General features: G+C 43.8%; 1 protein-coding gene across 1 annotated transcript in view; it reads left to right on the top strand.

The window, feature by feature from the left end:
- slc36a4 (solute carrier family 36 member 4) overlaps positions 1–18372 on the top strand; it is a 247794-nt gene that overhangs the window by 109386 nt on the left and 120036 nt on the right. The window contains exon 11 of the mRNA XM_079514352.1: positions 2023–2192. Coding sequence (XP_079370478.1) covers positions 2023–2192 — 170 coding nt within the window. The remainder of the gene's footprint in view (positions 1–2022; positions 2193–18372) is intronic.

The raw sequence follows: 18372 nt of genomic DNA, 5'->3' as shown, positions 1-18372 counted from the left end.
CAACCCCGCCTCGGGTATGGGCGCTGATGACGCGGAGGAGGGAACACGCCCCCAGCGAACACCGCGTCCCCAGCGGGAATCGAACCGCTTCTTGGTCTTCTTCACATTCACACCACTGGTGAAGCTTCTCTGCTTCCTCCTCAAAGTGAGCAGGGCTGTTTGAGGTGTCGACCAGAGCAGTATCGTCTGCAAACCCCTCGGCCGGTATCATCCTTAATGTATGCATTGACCTGAGCAAAACAATTTTCCCTTCTGGATAATGAAGACATCTAATCTAAGGTACAAAATAGTGTACTTCACATCATATAATTGGTCCTCACTAATGTTCATGATAAAACACCACCATTTTTTCCTACTCAGTCTGTGTCTCATAGGAGGCTTTGGGCAGTTCGGACACCCGTCCACCAGTGACATCATCATTAGGCATTAGGTTTTAAAATATATTTAGATTTTTATTATCATGAGAACGATGGCTTTTTTTCTGAACTGCCCACAGCCTTATATGAGACACAGACTGAGAAGGAAAGAATGGTATTTTATCATGAACATTAGTTAGGACCAATTATAGGAAGAGAAGTTGAAAAGTGGTGAAGTGGTCCTTTAAGCAGTGAAACAAGGGCCTCCCCCTGGCTGTGTCTCATTTTTGACCTGTGGGTTGTTTACTTACTTACTTAGGCCTTTGTATTCCTTTCGGAACATAGGCCATTGATGAGTCGTTTCCACCCTCGTCTGTCTTGCGCCATCCTCTCCAGCTGTTGGTTGTTTGCTGAGCCATATTATTTTTAGCTATGTGTGTCCCTGGGTCCCTGGGTCCCCCCCCCCCGGGGACCCCCCACACGGTAAAGGTGGTTGCACACCGGCCGCGTTTTTCGGAAAACCGATGGAGAAACGGCGCTAAAAATGCGAATTCGCATCCAATTCGCGCCCGGTGTGTGGAGACCTTAACTCTGTAATGTATGGACGGCTTCGGACGCAGGGACGGCTCGCCGGAACCGGGCCGGCACCCTGGCCGAGTTCCTGTGGGTCTGGAACTTCCGGGGACCCCCCCGGGGACCCCCACACAGAGTTGCACCACTCACTTCACACGGGTGTCATTTTTTTTTGGTATTACGATTGTGCACTATATATTTATAGTGGAAAGGAAAGTAACACCTACCAATGTGGACGTACTAAAGAAATACGCTGGTGCAGAAAGCACAAATGAGCTGGCCAGATGTATGGAGAACCGAGATGACTGGAGACGCCGATGGAGGGCTCGTCTGAGGACGACGTAGAGAGAGAAAAGCAATGTCACGACTTGTCTATTTCCATTAAAAGTTTTGCTGGACAACCTAAGGTTATTTTAGTTATGTAGTAATACAATCAGTACAGTAAACACAGATGGGTTAGTTCATTATTAGTTCTTCTTATGACTCAAGGCCACATTGGCCTTGTAGCTGTGTCCACACTCCACACACTCCTTTGCTTCTTTTTAGTCTTTCTGAGATTCTGAATTCTGAAGTAATGAAAAGCTGTATTCATCCATTTATTCATTTTGCTGATGACGGTTATACTGTGTATTTGTACAATAATGTGTCTTTTATTTGATGGCCTTGCTTGCCCTGGTATTTGGCCTTTGTGTGAACTACAAATGGCACAATGAAGATTAAGCCATTTTGGGCGGGAACCCCTTTTGGTGTTAGCATTATGTTATGCTTTAGCTATTGAAAAATAGCAGATCTACAAGCTCATAGCGCGCCACCGAGTGGCGCGCTACGAGCTTGTAGGTCTGCTATTTTTGAAAAATCGAAGAACGACTGACATAGAAACATAGCTTTTTTTAGAAAACTGTCAGGATGTAGAAGACATTTTTAGAATCTGATCTCAGGTCAAAATGGGTTAATGACCTGCTGTACATAACAGTAGGCAAGCGACATGCCCTCTGTCTGTCCGTGTGTGTGTCTCTCCCTCCCTCGCTCGCTTTGCTCTCGCTCACTCTCACATTTCTCCCCCTCTCTGTCTCTCTTCCCTTTGTGTCTGCAGGACCAACCAGCTGGTGAAGATCCTCTACTCCTTCGGGATCTTCGTCAGCTTCGCCATCCAGTTCTTCGTCCCTGCGGAGATTCTCGTGCCGCCCCTCAGGGCTCGACTCCGGGACCGCTGGAAGGGGCCCAGCGAGATGCTGCTGCGAGCTCTCCTGGTCTGCGTCACCTGTGAGTACACTTCCTTATTCCTGCTACAATAGAATGTGTGACCAGCTCAGCGGCCTTGTGGTTAGAGTGTCCGCCCTGAGATTGGGAGGTCGGGGTTCAATCCCCGGCCGGGTCATACCAAAGACTCTAAAAATGGGACCCAGTGCATCCCTGCTTGACACTCTGCATCAAGGGTTGGATTGGGGGTAAGTCCCTGCGACATACTAGCGTCATGTCCAGGGGGTGTACTTGTACATCAAGCTGCCTCACGCTACAGAAACAGGAGATAGGCTCCTGCCCTATGGGCCTCATGGCTCGGCAAGGCTACCTACAATAGAATGTGTGTCTATTAGAACCAAGCCCCCCCCCACCCCAGAGCGGCTGGCCCAATGTTGAAGCCGCCCGCCCCCACTCTACTGGCCAAAGCTGGAACTGCAGGTGGGCAGTTTTAGTTTTTGGTGTCCAAATCGAGAAAATGCCAGAAGTACATAAGCGTTCTTCCGGGTCCTTCAAACGCCACGGAGCAACTTCCATTGAAATTAATAGCTGGGGGCGGGGCTGTCCGCCCTCTAGCTTATATATAACTCTATGATTTAGAGCCCAACCAGGACGTCCTGGTCCTCCATCTCGATGTGTGTGTATTACGCCGGGGCTCCACTGCAGCCGTCATCGGGTGTCGCGTCAGCGTCAACTTTTGTATCATTGATCAAGGGCACTCCACTGCCGAGGTTGCGTTGCGTTTGATGGCTGTCGTTCGCAACCGAACGCAATGCCGTTGGTGGAGATTTGGCTCTATAGAGCGTCGCAGTCCCGCCCCCTTCCATGACGACGCCAGGCCCAGGAAATGATTCACAATGCATTTTTCCCATAGACATTTCAAAAAGTATTTATTTAAAGACGGTTACGCCGCGGACAAAGCCAACTCAAGTCGTGACAACTCATGACAACACAAACAATATTTTGGACCAAACAAATAATTACAAAGAAGAAAAACAACAAAAAAATTGTTGTAACCTGCCGTTTTTTTCTTCTTTCTAATTATTTGTTCGGCCCAAAACATTTTGTTGTCATGATTTGTCACGACAAGAGTTGGCTTTGTCCGCGGCGTAAACGTCTTTAAATAAATACTTTCTGAAAAGTCTATGAGGAAAATGAACAGAGAATCATTTCCTGGGCCCTGGTAGGGGGCGGGACTGCGACGCTCTATAGACCACTGACTACTGATTATATTGTCAAATTGTTTTTGAAGGAATTTGACAAGGCTACGTCGGGCTCTACTGTCTGTTTGGATTTCTCTCTGACTTTCTGTCCGTCTTAATTATCCGAGTATCTTTCTGTCCCCAACGAGGACGATGCATTTTGGTAAAAAACGGGCTGGTAAACGAGCTCGTTGTCTTGACTGAGACTCTCTCTGTAAAAACGGGCTGGTAAACGAGCTGGTAAACGAGCTCGTTGTCTTGACTGAGACTCTCTCTGTAAAAACGGGCTGGTAAACGAGCTCGTTGTCTTGACTGTGACTCTCTCTGTTTTGCAACCCGGCTATCAGAAGTGAAGTTTTCTGTGTATGTTTTCTTGCGCCTGTTGTCTGAAGGAACAAACTGTGAAGTGGTGTCCGTCTGCCGCCTTTCCCTTAAACCATTTAGGCCTGACCTCAAAATTAAAAAAAAAAGATTCTAAATCCTCCAGTTTTCTGAAATAAATATTTTCACGATTTTTCAAAAATAGCAGACCTACAAGTTCATAGCGCGCCACTCGGTGGCGCGCTATGAGCTTGTAGATCTGCTATTTTTCAATAGCTAAATTACAACATAATATATGTAACACCAAAAGGGGTTCCCGCTCAAAATGGGTTAATCATCTCTGTGTAACTCATATCTTTCAAAGGCACTTAGTTGGTGAGGTTGAGTGAGTCTTCTTTTTTTTTTTTTTAACACACACACACCGTGCCAGACAGCACTTTAAAGCCTTCGTCTTCATCATTTATCTGTGAACATAGACATCACTACCTCGTCTCTTTTTTTATCGCCCTCTTCATACTGCGATGATGGAAATGTTTGAACTCATTGCCTGCCACAGTTCAATCATCACCTACACTATGAGCCCTTGCCAGCGCTTTCGAGTGTTTTTTAGCCATAGATCGGCTGTTAGACGTATGTCTAAAAATAGGTTATAAAAATGCAAGTTGTTTTTAGCGGTCTAAGCTTAACTTAGACGATGATTAGCAGTTTTTTTTAAACGTCTATATAGAGACTGTCTGAAGGAAGCCAAACAAAAATAAGTTTTACTCTTATGAACTTGTACACAAGATGTAATAAAGTTTGACTCTTATGTACTTGTACACAAGATGTAATACAGTTTTACTTTTGAGCCGATTCTACTCTATTGGCTCCGAGACATGGACACTTTCAAAGAAACAAGAGAATCGGTTGGATGGCACTTACACCTGCCTTCTAATGAAAGCGCAAAATCTGTCTTGGAAGAGCCACCCATCGACTAATCTAATATACGGCAACCTTCCCCGTGTTTTCTTTACTGGTCCGGCCACTGCTACAGAGCTGACAATGAGGTTATATCTTCCCTTCTTCTCTGGAGTCCTGTCTCAGGGTGGACCAGAGGTAGAAAGCTGTCGTTCCCTGATGTCATCGCTATAGGGACACATGCTTCAGTCGGCATGAACTGGGGGTGGCAATGAAGGACCGGTGCTTCAGTAGGCAGGAACTGGGGGTGGCAATGAAGGACCGGTGCTTCAGTAGGCAGGAACTGGGGGTGGCAATGAAGGACCGGGAAGTCTGGAGTAGCATTGTGGAATGATGATGATGATGATGTACCTGGCTGTACACAAGATGTAATAAAGTTCGACTCTTATGTACCTGTACACAAACTCCTGTCGGACGGTCGCTTAATGTTGATTGTGGATACTGTTTCTCCCTCTGTTATATGTCCTCGTATTTCAGTTTATTTATATAATAGTCATGCACATTTTGTCCAGTGCACAGCCTATACTGCAGGCCTGGTTGACTAGATTTAGAAGACATTTTGGATGCTCTTGCTACTGAAATGATCGATTATTCATGTGGAGAAATCCCGTTATTTATCTCAATGGGTGAGAAGGACAGCTTGCCCTGTCTCCTCCAGAGCCATTGACCGCTAACGTGCCCATTGGAGAAGGACGGGTTGGAGAGGGACTTTAACCCATTTTGGGTGGGAACCCCTTTTGGTGTTTTAAACATTGTTATAATTTAGCTATTGAAAAATAGCAGATCTACAAGCTCATAGCGCGCCACCGAGTGGCGCGCTACGAGCTTGTAGGTCTGCTATTTTTGAAAAATCGTGAAAATATTTATTTCAGAAAACTGGAGGATTTAGAAGATTTTTTTTAAATGTTGAGGTCAGGCCTAAATGGGTTAATTCAGTTGCCTGGATATTAATACATTCTATTCACGGAGTGCAATTTAATACATTCTATTCACGGAGTGCTATTAAATGCACTTTGCAACTATGAATTTGCATTAATGCATTGTGTTGTGTCGAACACAAGAGGGGAATGAATATATGAATATCTGTTGAACGGAATTAAGGACAACCACACACCTGTGTGTGAAGGAGGTGTTAGGTTACGCGCTCGCACTAACATTCCACGGTTGTATAAAGTAACTAAGTACATTTACTTAAGTACTCATACCTAACCACTTCAGCCCTATACATTTCGGCCATTTGAAAATGGCCAATCTACAAGATCACAATGTGTTGTGATGTGACGCGACACATTGTGAACTTCAAAACATTTTTTATACATTTGAAAACTTGGACATTCTGCATACTGAGTACTTTCTACTTTTGGTACTTTAAGTACATTATGCTGCCAATACTTTTGTCTTTTTACTCAAGTACATTTTAAATTCCAGACTTTTAGGCTGAGCTCACACAGTTAATGCAGTGATTTTTGTTGTGAGTGTCATGGCCGCCCCCAATGCATTTCCAATGGAGGTCACATGGTCTGTTGTATGGCTTTCAGCTGTGTTTCGACTGCGCCCCTCCCCCTCACACAACCCAATGTTGTGTCAAACCATGTGACTCCCATTGGAAATGCATCGGGGCAGCCATGACACTACACAACAACAGCAATGCAGTGCATTAAAGGTGTGAGCTCAGCCTTACTTATAACAGTAGTTCTACATTGCAGTATTGATACTTTTACGTAACTCTTTGACGGCCAACAGCCCCATCTAGTGGTTGGCGCACAATGCCATCATAGAGAACCATAATAAAAACCCTTATTGTGAAGAGCTATACCAGCTGATTTGCTGAAACCGGTAGTACAAATCAACCGTTCCCGGGGCGCTATGTACAGTAGCTACTTTAATTTTTGTCAGAAGCGCTGAAACGGTAGCGCGACATCGCAGGGATGTTTTAAAGAAACATTGTGTTTTTTCCCTTAAAGGAGCATTCAGTGATTTGGGTTATTTGGAAAACCACCCAGTCCGCCCCGGTAACAAAATGTGCACATGCACGCTCTACAGTGGGGGGAAGTGCAACAGGCCAACAGCATGTGCACTAAGGCCCGCCCCCAGTCGATCATGATTGGAGGAAGGCCCCTCTCATCCTGATTGGATGAAGGCTTTGCCACCCGCCACCAAAACTGAAACTAGGGTTTTTGGACCCTAGTGGGCTCACTGGGGACAGGGAGGAACTCCTTATATGGTCAGCACACTCTATAGTAGGGAGGATTATCCAGAAAAAAAGAAAAAATAAGTGATATTTGAATTAAGTAAAATCACTGAATATACCTTTAAAAAAAACTTTTCAACTGCATTTGAAGACAGTGTGTGGGAGTTAAGTAAGTACAAAAAAGGAAGGGAAAAAAAGTACTTCTTCCTCCACCTGTCCTTTTCGCTCGACTCAACTCTTTTGTCTTAACGCCACGCGCCACACTGGGGCTTTCATTTAAGCCTTTTTGTCTGACACTTTGTGAGCGCAGGTTTTTTGCTTTGTTTTGTTTTACACAACTTTAACCCATTTAGGCCTGACGTCGAAATTAAAAAAATGTCCTTCTATATTCTGACAGTTTTCTGAAATACCTCATGTTTCTGTATCAGTGGTGCTCAATATTTCATGTCAAGGACCCCAAAAATCATATGTAATTGGCCTCCCGACCCCCCATCTGAAAATATATAGTTCCAGGCATCCCTCAGAAGCAAATATTTGAGTTAAAAACGTTCGCTCTGAAATAATATATTCAAACATTTGGGCCACATTTTCACGATTTAAAAAGAAATAGCAGACCTATTTTTTTAATTTAGCTATTTTTCAATAGCTAAATTATAACATAATGCTTAAAGGAGCATTCAGTGATTTGGGTGATTTGGAAAACCACCCAGTCAGCCCCGGTAACAAAATGTGCACATGCACGCTCTACAGTGGGGGGAAGTGCAACAGGCCAACAGCATGTGCACCAAGGCCCGCCCCCACTCGATCATGATTGGAGGAAGGCCCCTCTCATCCTGATTGGATGAAGGCTTTGCCACCCGCCACCAAAACGGAAACTAGGGTTTTTTGACCCCAGGGGCTCACTGGGGACAGGGAGGAACTCCTTATATGGTCAGCACACTCTATAGTAGGGAGGATTATCCAAAAAAAATAAAAAAAATAAGTGATTTTTGAATGAAGTGAAATCACTGAATATACCTTTAAAACACCAAAAGGGGTTCCCGCCAAAAATGGGTTAAAAGCTGTAATCTGTTAAAGACTGTGCCGCCACCACTACAAAAAGAATAACTCCTCTTCTGAACATCCCTGCTGCTGCTGGAGCTCAAACACAACGCAGAATCAACCGCCAACGAAACCTCCATAAGCTCACATTTAACCCATTAAGACCAGAGGCAGAGCCTACAAACGCCTTCTAAAGCAGTAGTTCTCAAACGTTTTTGTGCCAAGGTCCCACAAATATATATATATATACTGCAAATATTTGTATTTGACCAATGTTTTGTGAAAAACCGAAGAGAAGATTTGTTGAGAAAAATCAACATTGTTTTTCAAACGCAGAAAATATGTTAAAATGCTTGCAAAAGCTTGTGGATCTACAAGCTACGAGCTTGTAGATCTGCTGTTTTTGAGAACCACTGTACTAAGGCACTGTTCTACATCTGAAGAGTTTACTTTTATTGGTATATAGACACTCTTGATGAAAGTCCAGAGTCCAAAAAACATCATGTACATTTTAATAAAACTGATGCCACTGCATGCGCTATAGACCAGAGTGCAGGATTCTTTTTTTGTTCATGAACGTTTGTTCATGATTGCTTCATATCTATATATACCCGTATTGTCTCGAATATAAGACGACTCTGATTATAAGACAACCCCCATTTTTCAATCAAGACTCATTTAGTGGATAAAGAACATTGAATGTCAAATTGTCTAGTCCCCCGATTATAATACGACCCTGTTGTTTTAGGATATTTCCATTGACAAAATATTATATTGAGGCCAATATAGGGTAGCTAAAATCTAAAATGACACAGATGCTTTCCCAGTTTCAATGGGTTAAGATGTAGGAAAGAATCCATCGCTTTAGAGAGAGCGTGATGGATAGATTCATGTCAACAGAAGGGAAACGCAGAGGGTCTTGTGTGATTACTTTTTTTTTTGCGTCTGTTTAAAATCCAATCTTCTTTTGGATAAATTGAATCAGCTACTGAACCGTGGAGCCACCCGGAAACTGATATTATATGAAAATAAATATTAGTTTAAGTCATGTTGTTGCTCATGTGTATCGTTATTTATCCCATTGAGATCTGAGGACCCGATTCTTCTAAATCATGACAGTTTTCTGAAAAACCTATTTTTCTATGTTAGTGACACTCAAACTATTTCATGTCAAGGACCCCCAAAATTATATGTATTCGACCGCCGACCCCCATCTGAACATAATTGTTCCAGGGACGCCCCCCAGAAGCAATGATTTGATTTAAAAACGTTCACTGAGAAACGATAACATATTCAAAGATTTGTACACGTTTTCCCCGATAAAAGAAATAGCAGATCTACACAAGCTTGTAGATCTGCTATTTTTCAACAGCTAAAGTGTAACATAATGGTTAAAAGAGGTTTAAAAGCTAAGGTGACGCTGATGCGTTCCAGGTCTTAATGGATTATGAGATTCATGGAGGTGTGGGGGCGTGATGACTGAGCACTCTACATCTAGTCATTGCACTGCTCATATCCCCCGGCTGTCTGTCCATTTATTTATTTATGTATCATTCCATCAATCCTCCTGGTGATCAGATAGAGAGGAGTGGAAATCCTCTGCCGTGGTGGTGGCATAGCAAAATCTGTCTGCCATGAGCCAAGATGCATTGCAAAACTGATGAAAAAAAATAGTGTGGCTGCATAAAAGCCAGCTCAGTGGCCTTGTGGTTAGACTCAGAGTGTCCACCCTGGGACTGGGAGGTCGGTGGTCGATCCCCCGGCCGGGTCATATGGGTACCATTAAGGGTTGGATTGGGGGTATAAAGTCCCTGCGACATACTAAGCGTCATGTCCAGGGGGTGTACTTGTACATCATGTCCAGGGGGAGTACTTGTACATGGAGCTGCCTCACGCTACAGAAACAGGAGATAGACTACTGCCCTATGGGCCTCATGGCTCTGCAAGGCTTACCTACTATACTGTATAAAAAAAGGGAAAAGCACATTAGAGCTTTGCAGGCATTTATCGGTGCGGGCGCTGCAGTCGAGTGTGTTGAAGGGGATACTTAGAGGGGGTATGTGTGGGGGGTATTATGGGCTCCTTAGAGGGGTAGAGCAGACGTCACATAAAATGACCGGGCTAGCGGTAGGCCTGTCTGTCACAATGATGATTACATCCCCTGATCATTACAATTGTTTGGGGACCCCCCACAACCCCAATTGTTATGCCATTAGAACATCATTTGCTAACAGTACAGTACATCCAAACACATTCTGCCTATCAGATCTTTGCTAGGGAGTGGAAATCTTCTGTATCGTGGCATATATCAAATCTGTCAGACTGCATTTCAAAATGACTACGGTCGAGATATCAAAATAAAAATAATAATTCTTAGTTTCCCCATAATGGAATTTGTGACGGTGAATGTATTTTTCAGATCACTTTTCTGTCTAATTCAACACTTAGACAATCCCCACGCTCCATCCGTGGAATTGCTTTGCCAGAACTAAAAAAAAACAATGCTTGGATGCACCTGGGTTGTGTCCCAAGGTCATCGGGGTTTCGGGTCTCTCGAACATCATTCCCCTCACTCAGGTGCCTCAGCCGGGGTGATCAAGTCCCGACTTACGTCCCAGTAAGCTACCCTCGATCAGTCCCATTAGGGCAAGACCAGGGTCACACAATCCATTGGAACTACTCCAGAACTACTCTGCCGGGACTGGGAGAGCCAGATTCTGGCGCGTGGAAGGACTAGGCTCTGTGGGTTGACTCCTGTCCGGGCCCCTCCTACGTCTCACCAGGTCCACTCCTGCTCTCACCAGGTCCAGACCCTGTGCGTTGCACCAGACACTTCATTCAGGAGTGGTGGATTCTTGAGCCGCAATGGTTCCGCAGGGATGTCGGCTCTTCCAATATTTTGTTTTTATATTTTGTTTGACAGTTTCACATAATAGTATACACACACACACAGTCAAATCCTCAGTGTTAATGTATCTATTTGTACCTCAGGGATTGCATACTACTATGTGTGCTCAAGAGTGAAAGGAACACTTTCAAGGAGCTTTATTGGCGTGAGAAAACATAACGTTTACATTGCCAAAGACAGTGTCAAAATCTAATAAAACATTTATGAATGGGGAAAGTATATACAGTTGGAGGGGGTGCAGCATTTTGTAAACAGAGCCGTCATATTGTGTCGCTATATACATGATATACAGCAGGATATGAAGCTTTTTTGAAACAGTTTTTTGCAGTCACTTTGGGACAAATAGCAGCATTTGTTCTCAAGACTATTTAAATAGCATACTAAAAACCTCAGATTTAACCCATTTTGAGCGGGAACCCCTTTTGGTGGATACATACATTATGTTAGAATTTAGCTATTGAAAAATAGCAGATCTACAAGCTGTAGAACTTGTAGGTCTGCTATTTTTGAAAAATCGTTAAAATTTGCCTCAAATCTTTCCGAAAATTGTCATGATTTAGAAAACTTATTTTTTTAATTTCGATGTCAGGCCTGAATGGGTTAAGATGTGTTTAAAGGTAGCAGCTATGTTTACATGTGCAGTATAGGTCTAGCGGTCTACTCGGTACAGATAGTAGTCCTTAGGGTGGTTGTATTCCATTGGCTAACCTTCTTTTATTTGCAACAGTTCACAAATCCTGCTGCAGAGGATATAGTTCTGTAGACCTTTTGATAAAATAACCGACCACCCAAAAAAACCAGTGGTTACTATAGTCTACTACTACTATTGTGTGTGTGTGTGTGTGTGTGTGTGTGTGTGTGTGTGTGTGTGTGTGTGTGTGTGTGTGTGTGTGTGTGTGTGTGTGTGTGTGTGTGTGTGTGTGTGTGTGTGTGTGTGTGTGTGTGTGTGTGTGTGTGTGTGTGTGTGTGTGTGTGTGTGTGTGTGTGTGTGTGTGTGTGTGTGTGTGTAAATTATACCCCCCCCCCCCCATATATCTAGGTGTGCCCCGGGATTTTTTTGGCTATGAAAAGTGTGCCCTGGCACAAAAAAGGTTGGGAAACACTGCCTTAGAGGGGTACGTATGTTGGAGAGCAGACGTCACATAAAATGACCGGGCTAGCGGTAGGCCTGTCTGTCACAATGATGATTACATCCCCTGATCATCCTTATTGTTTGGGGACCCCCACCACAACCCCAATTGTTATGCCACGTTTCCATATTGCCCTGTGAACATAATTTGCGAACAGTACATCCATTAACCCATTCTGACCTGAGATCAGATTCTAAAAATGTCTTCTACATCCTGACAGTTTTCTGAAAAAGCTATGTTTCTATGTCAGTCGTTCTTCGATTTTTCAAAAATAGCAGAGCTACTATGAGCTTGTAGATCTGCTATTTTTCAATAGCTAAAGCATAACATAATGCTAACACCAAAAGGGGTTCCCGCCCCCAAAATGGGTTAACCTATTCTGCCTATCAGATCTTTGCTAGGGAGTGGAAATCCTCTGTATCGTGGCATATATCAAATCTGTCAGACTGCATTTCAAAATGACTATACGGTCGAGATAACAAAATCAAAATAATAATCCTTATAGTTTACCATAATGGAATTTGTGACGGTGAATGTATTTCTCAGATCTCTTTTCTGTCTAATTCAACACTTAGACAATCCCCAAGCTCCATCCGTGGAATTGCTTTTGCCAGAACTAAAAAAACAATGCTTGGATGCACCTGGGACGTATCCCAAGGTCATCAGGGTCTCGGGTCTCTCGAACATCATTCCCCTCACTCAGGTGACCCAGCCGGGGTGATCAAGTCCCGACTTACGTCCCAGTAGAGCTACCCTCGATCAGTCCCATTAGGGCAAGACCAGGGCCACACAATCCATTGGAACTACTCCAGAACTACTCTGCCGGGACTGGGAGAGCCAGATTCTGGCGCGTGGAAGGACTAGGCTCTGTGGGTTGACTCCTGTCCGGGCCCCTCCTACAGTTCGTCTCACCAGGTCCACTCCTGCTCTACACCAGGTCCAGGACCTGTGCGTTGCACCAGACTCCCAGCACCAGACACTTCATTCAGGAGTGGTGGATTCTTGAGCCGCAATGGTTCCGCAGGGATGTCGGCTCTTCCAATATTTTGTTTTTATATTTTGTTTGACAGTTTCACATAATAGTATACACACACACGGTCAAATCCTCAGTGTTGATGTATCTATTTGTACCTCAGGGATTGCATACTACTGTGTGTGCTCAAGAGTGAAAGGAACACTTTCAAGGAGCTTTATTGGCGTGAGAAAACATAACGTTTACATTGCCAAAGACAGTGTCAAAATCTAATAAAACATTTATGAATGGGGAAAGTATATACAGTTGGAGGGGGTGCAGCATTTTGTAAACAGAGCCGTCATATTGTGTCTTTATTTACATGATATACAGCAGGGTATAAAGCTTTTTTTGAAACAGTTTTTTTGCAGTCACTTTGGGACAAATGGCAGCATTTTGTAGTACTCTCTTGCTTGACTATTTAAATATCATGCTAAAAACCTCAGATTTAAACCATTTTGAGCGGGAACCCCTTTTGGTGGATACATACATTATGTTAGAATTTAGCTATTGAAAAATAGCAGATCTACAGTGCCGCGCTAAGAACTTGTAGGTCTGCTATTTTTGAAAAATCGTTAAAATTGCCTCAAATCTTTCCGAAAATTGTCATGGTTTAGAAAACTTATTTTTTTTAATTTCGATGTCAGGCCTGAATGGGTTAAGATGTGTTTAAAGGTAGAAGCTCTGTTTACATGTGCAGTATAGGTCTAGCAGGTCTACTCTGTACAGATAGTAGTCCTTAGGGTGGTTGTATTCCATTGGCTAACCTTCTTTTATTGCAACAGTTCACAAATCCTGCTGCAGAGGATATAGTTCTGTAGACCTTTTGATAAAAGAACCGACCACCAAAAAAACCCAGTGGTTACTACTAGTCCCAGTCAAAGTCACGGTGGAGCACATGTGACTGCATGGTTGCGAACTAACTATAGAAGCTGGCCAAAACTGTGTGTCTGTGTGTCACGCTGTAACACCACCCGCCCTCCACCAGAGGGCAAAAGATGGGAGCAAACCAATACGAACTGAAATTGGAATGATACAGAGGGGGAGGGGGGGGGGGGGGGGTTGTGCGCGCGCGTTTACGCGTCTTACTTGTAAAACATGCTGTGGAGAAGGGCTTTAAGTTAGCTCGTATTACTCTGTAGGGGTGTGTCTATAGGGCTTTAGGATTTATTTATTTATTTATTTATTTGACAGGGACAAAGCTCATTAATCAACATGTCAGTTTTCACCTCAATGTTTTTTTTCCCTTTTTTTTTTAAACCTTTATTTAACCAGTAAAATCACATTTAGACCAAAGTCTCTTTTACAAGTGCGCACTGGCCAAGAGAAGAGGCAAATACATGTTACACAGCTCTGCCAGTAACAACAAATACAGGACATGACAAGACAAACATATGACATCCGTAATACCAAAAACCTACTACCAGGGAGGCTCAGAGAGAGTCTAAATAGCTAACCAAGTACAGACTAAAAAAGACGAATAAGAATAACAATACATCAAGAAACTACTAAGCTAATATAAAACTAAGAACACGGCAATTGCTACTCGTCAAAGCAGGAGCAATGGCTGGAGAGTGTGCCAGAGGCAAGCCTCTTAAAAGTCACTAGGGGGATCAAGGAAGCCAATTTTAATCTGGTCTGTAGATCGTTCCACGCCCAGGGCCCAAAAAAACGCAAGGTTTTTTTTCTCCCTGCCTCAGATTTGGTTTTGGATTTGAATGTAAATGGGCCAGAGTTAGCCAAAGCTAAATTTCATCTGTAGTCCCTGGGCATGCTCTTAAAAAAACAAATGATAAAAGAAAGACAGAGTGTATAGTGTGCCAGCACACAACACCATGCGTTGATGCCATGTGTGCATACGGTATGTGCAAGCACCCAACACTGTGTCCATACAAAAACACAATACAATACAGATAAAAGAAAGACAGAGTGTATAGTGTGCCAGCACACAACACCATGCGTTGATGCCATGTAAAATGGTAAATGGTGCATTTATATAGCACCTTTATCCAAGGCGCTTTACATAGATTGTGCATTACATCCACCCATTCATACACCGATGGCAGCGGAAACCATGCAAGGCACCAACCAGCACATCAGGAGCAATTAGGGGTTCAGTGTCTTGCTCAAGGACACTTCGACACTTCAACTCTGGGGGAGCCCGGGTTCGAACTGGCAACCTTACGGTTACCATCCAGCCACTCTACCCCTGAGCCACCGCCGCCGCCCCATGTGTGCATATGTGCAAGCACCCAACACTATCTATATCCATATATCTCTTATATATGGAGTAATAAGATATATCCATATATCTCTTATTACTCTGTAGGGGTGTGTCTCTCTAGGGCTTTAGGATATCTCTTATATCTCATTGTGGCTTGTTTAGTGCATCTACAGTATGTAATGTATGGTGATCTACACCTCTCTGTGCCTGCATGTCTTTATTCATTCAGACATGTGGTGCACGTTGTAGGGTTTTTATTCATTCAGACTTTTAGTGCACATTCTAGGTTTTTTTTGCCACACACACACACACACGCTCGCACACACGATCTACGGCTGTAATAGCAGTAACACACAACTAGGTACGCCGCCCGCCCACGTGAAACAGGAATTCATTGAGTTGCATGAATCATTTGCTGCAGTACTTCCTTTTGTCATGTATAGTACTGTGAAGAAAACCTCTATCTGGAGAGGACATGCTTTTGATTATTTTAACCTCACCCCTGCCAAGCTCCAATATGTCTGGGTATACAACTGTATTCATAGCGAAAATTGCCAATCTACACTCTGCCATTCTGCTTTGAAACGTTGCAAATAAGTAGGCCTAAGTAAGTATGTAAGTAAGTAAATGTCACCTATATTGACATGACCAAAAGATTATTAAGATTACTTAATAACTCATACATAGCTAAATGGCAGTAGCAATAGTTCAGCACAGGCTAACATAGATTTGTTCTATTTTTTTTAGAAAGAGAGTTGTAAGAATAAAAAAAAGTATTATATATATATATATATATATATATTTTTTTTTTCAAATGTTAAAAAAATGTTAAACACGTCTTTGGCCTTGAATGATTATTTTTTGTATACAGTATATGCAATATTCACTTGGCGGTTGTCAAGGAAAATCAAGGGCACACCTCACGTCATACTGTTTTGAGGCAGCACTGTTGTAGAAGAGCCACTTTGTTTTGGTTCGTGTGAATGCTTGCAAATGTTGTGTTTGTGTGAGAGCCTGCATGCGTCCCTGCATCTTTCTTGAGTACATCCACATATGTTAATGTGTCATCTTGATCGATGGCCCGTGTGTTGGTTCCCACAGCACTACTTTGCTGGCTGGCAGTTCTTGGAAACATGAACCAGGAGAATGAGACTCGCAGGACACTGCCAAAGACACCAAGAGCTCCCAGCCAGCAAACTGGTGCCGTGGGAACCAACACATGGGCACAAGGTCACGAGGACGTCCCACACTAACATATGTGGATGTACTCGAGAAAGATGCAGGAGCGCAAAGCACCAGCGAGCTGGCCCGGATGTATGGAGAATGACTGGAGGCGACGATGGAAGGCTCGTCTGAGGACGACCTAGAGAGAGATCTTGATGTATTTGGCAGTGTCCTTCCAGTCTCATTCTCCTGGCTGCTACTTCTTGGCTCACCTCATTCCCTCATACAGGGCATTGTTGGTAACATGTACTCTCTTGCTGACGTTTAGTACTGCACGCAGCATTCTGGTGTAGCGCCAGAATGTCAGAATGTCATCCACAGTGACATGCCTGTACACACGATGATGTCTGTGTATTCTCAGCCTTTTGGTGTTGGATAGTTATAGTGTTGGTTGGGGTCGAGCCAGGGTTGGAGCGGTAACGGGTACGGGTCGCCCCTTTTTCCATCTCCAGACATGCAAACATGTAGCTTTTCGGCGAAAATCGCCGTTTTTACTCCAAATAGGGCACCTGTGTGATTTATGCAAATCCGTTAAAAAAACGTTTGAGGGGGGTGGGGGGGTCATGTCGATCTCTGGGTCAGTGGAGCCTATGGGTGGAGCCCAGATAAATCTGTCTGGCGGACTCACCGCTGTCACTGCGCAGCACGGTAATTGTCAACAAGATGCAGCTGTGAAAGTTTGCGCGTGCATGCTGTTATGAACGTTATTTGCGCAGTGAGTGTAACGCTGCTCAGAATGGTGAAATCTTCCGCCAACAGCGTACCTTAGTGATCAGAATCAAGCACAGGCCTATCGTAGTAGACATTTCCAGCACGCGGAAACGCCCCCCTTTCAAAGTGTTATTTTTCTTCTGTGTCGTTTCGGACGGACGGGAGAGTAGCATATAAAAGAGTAAAGACAACAACAAAACAGAACTCATCTTCAATCATGAAGCGTCTGTATCCTTCAGGAAATGATAAAAAGTTAAAGAAAAAGCGTAAGGATGAACTGCGGAAGGAGCAATCAGGTAAATAAACATGCCAACTTGCAGACTGACTTGCAGTGTCCTGTGCTGTGAATGTCGCGGGTTGTTGTTGTTGTGTTTACAGGCTGAGCCACGCTGGTGGCTAGGCTAGTACTGCTGCTGCTTGCTGCAGTTTGTAATCAATAATCATCTCTTTTATCATGACATGGTTGGGAGTGAGTGGTGACTCGCTGTAGTCTCACTCTGTGACTAGCTGTGCAGTCTGATTTGTGCTCTTATTAAACGCATCAAATTCGTAGTTTTGTTGTTGTTGCTCAGTATTGAAATATAAATAATTTAAATTGCAAAGGAATGATTAAGAATTTGAATAAGTGTGTGTGTGTGTGTGTGTGTGTGGGTGGGGGGGGGGGCCCGGGGGTGTGTCCTGTTGTGTCTATAGAAGTGTGTCTATTTGTACGTCTCTAAATGTTTTGATGATTTGAACATGGTGGACCCTATTGGAAACAAGTGTAATGCTTAATTGGGTCGTCCACTCACAGTTAACAGCCTTTGTATTGAGTTTGTGCTTGAAATGTACTGTAATTCTGCAAACTGTTAATAAATTCTTCAATCAATCAATCAATATATATATATATATATACACAATTGAGTTATATATAAAAAAAAAATTATTATCCTGGGGTCCACTGAGCAGAGGACCACTGGGGTCCACTGAGCAGAGGACCACTGCAGGGTCCACTGAGCAGAGGACCACTGCAGGGTCCACTGAGCAGAGGACCACTGGGGTCCACTGAGCAGAGGACCACAGGGGTCCACTGAGCAGAGGACCACTGCAGGGTCCACTGAGCAGAGGACCACTGCAGGGTCCACTGAGCAGAGGACCACTGGGGTCCACTGAGCAGAGGACCACAGGGGTCCACTGAGCAGAGGACCACTGCAGGGTCCACTGAGCAGAGGACCACTGGGGTCCACTGAGCAGAGGACCACTGGGGTCCACTGAGCAGAGGACCACTGCAGGGTCCACTGAGC

The sequence above is a fragment of the Electrona antarctica genome, assembly GCF_951216825.1.
Source record: "Electrona antarctica genome assembly, chromosome: 11".
Classification (NCBI taxonomy): Eukaryota; Metazoa; Chordata; class Actinopteri; order Myctophiformes; family Myctophidae; genus Electrona; species Electrona antarctica.
The sequence above is the reverse complement of the archived record's forward strand: the minus strand, read 5'-3'. Positions and strand labels throughout refer to the sequence as shown.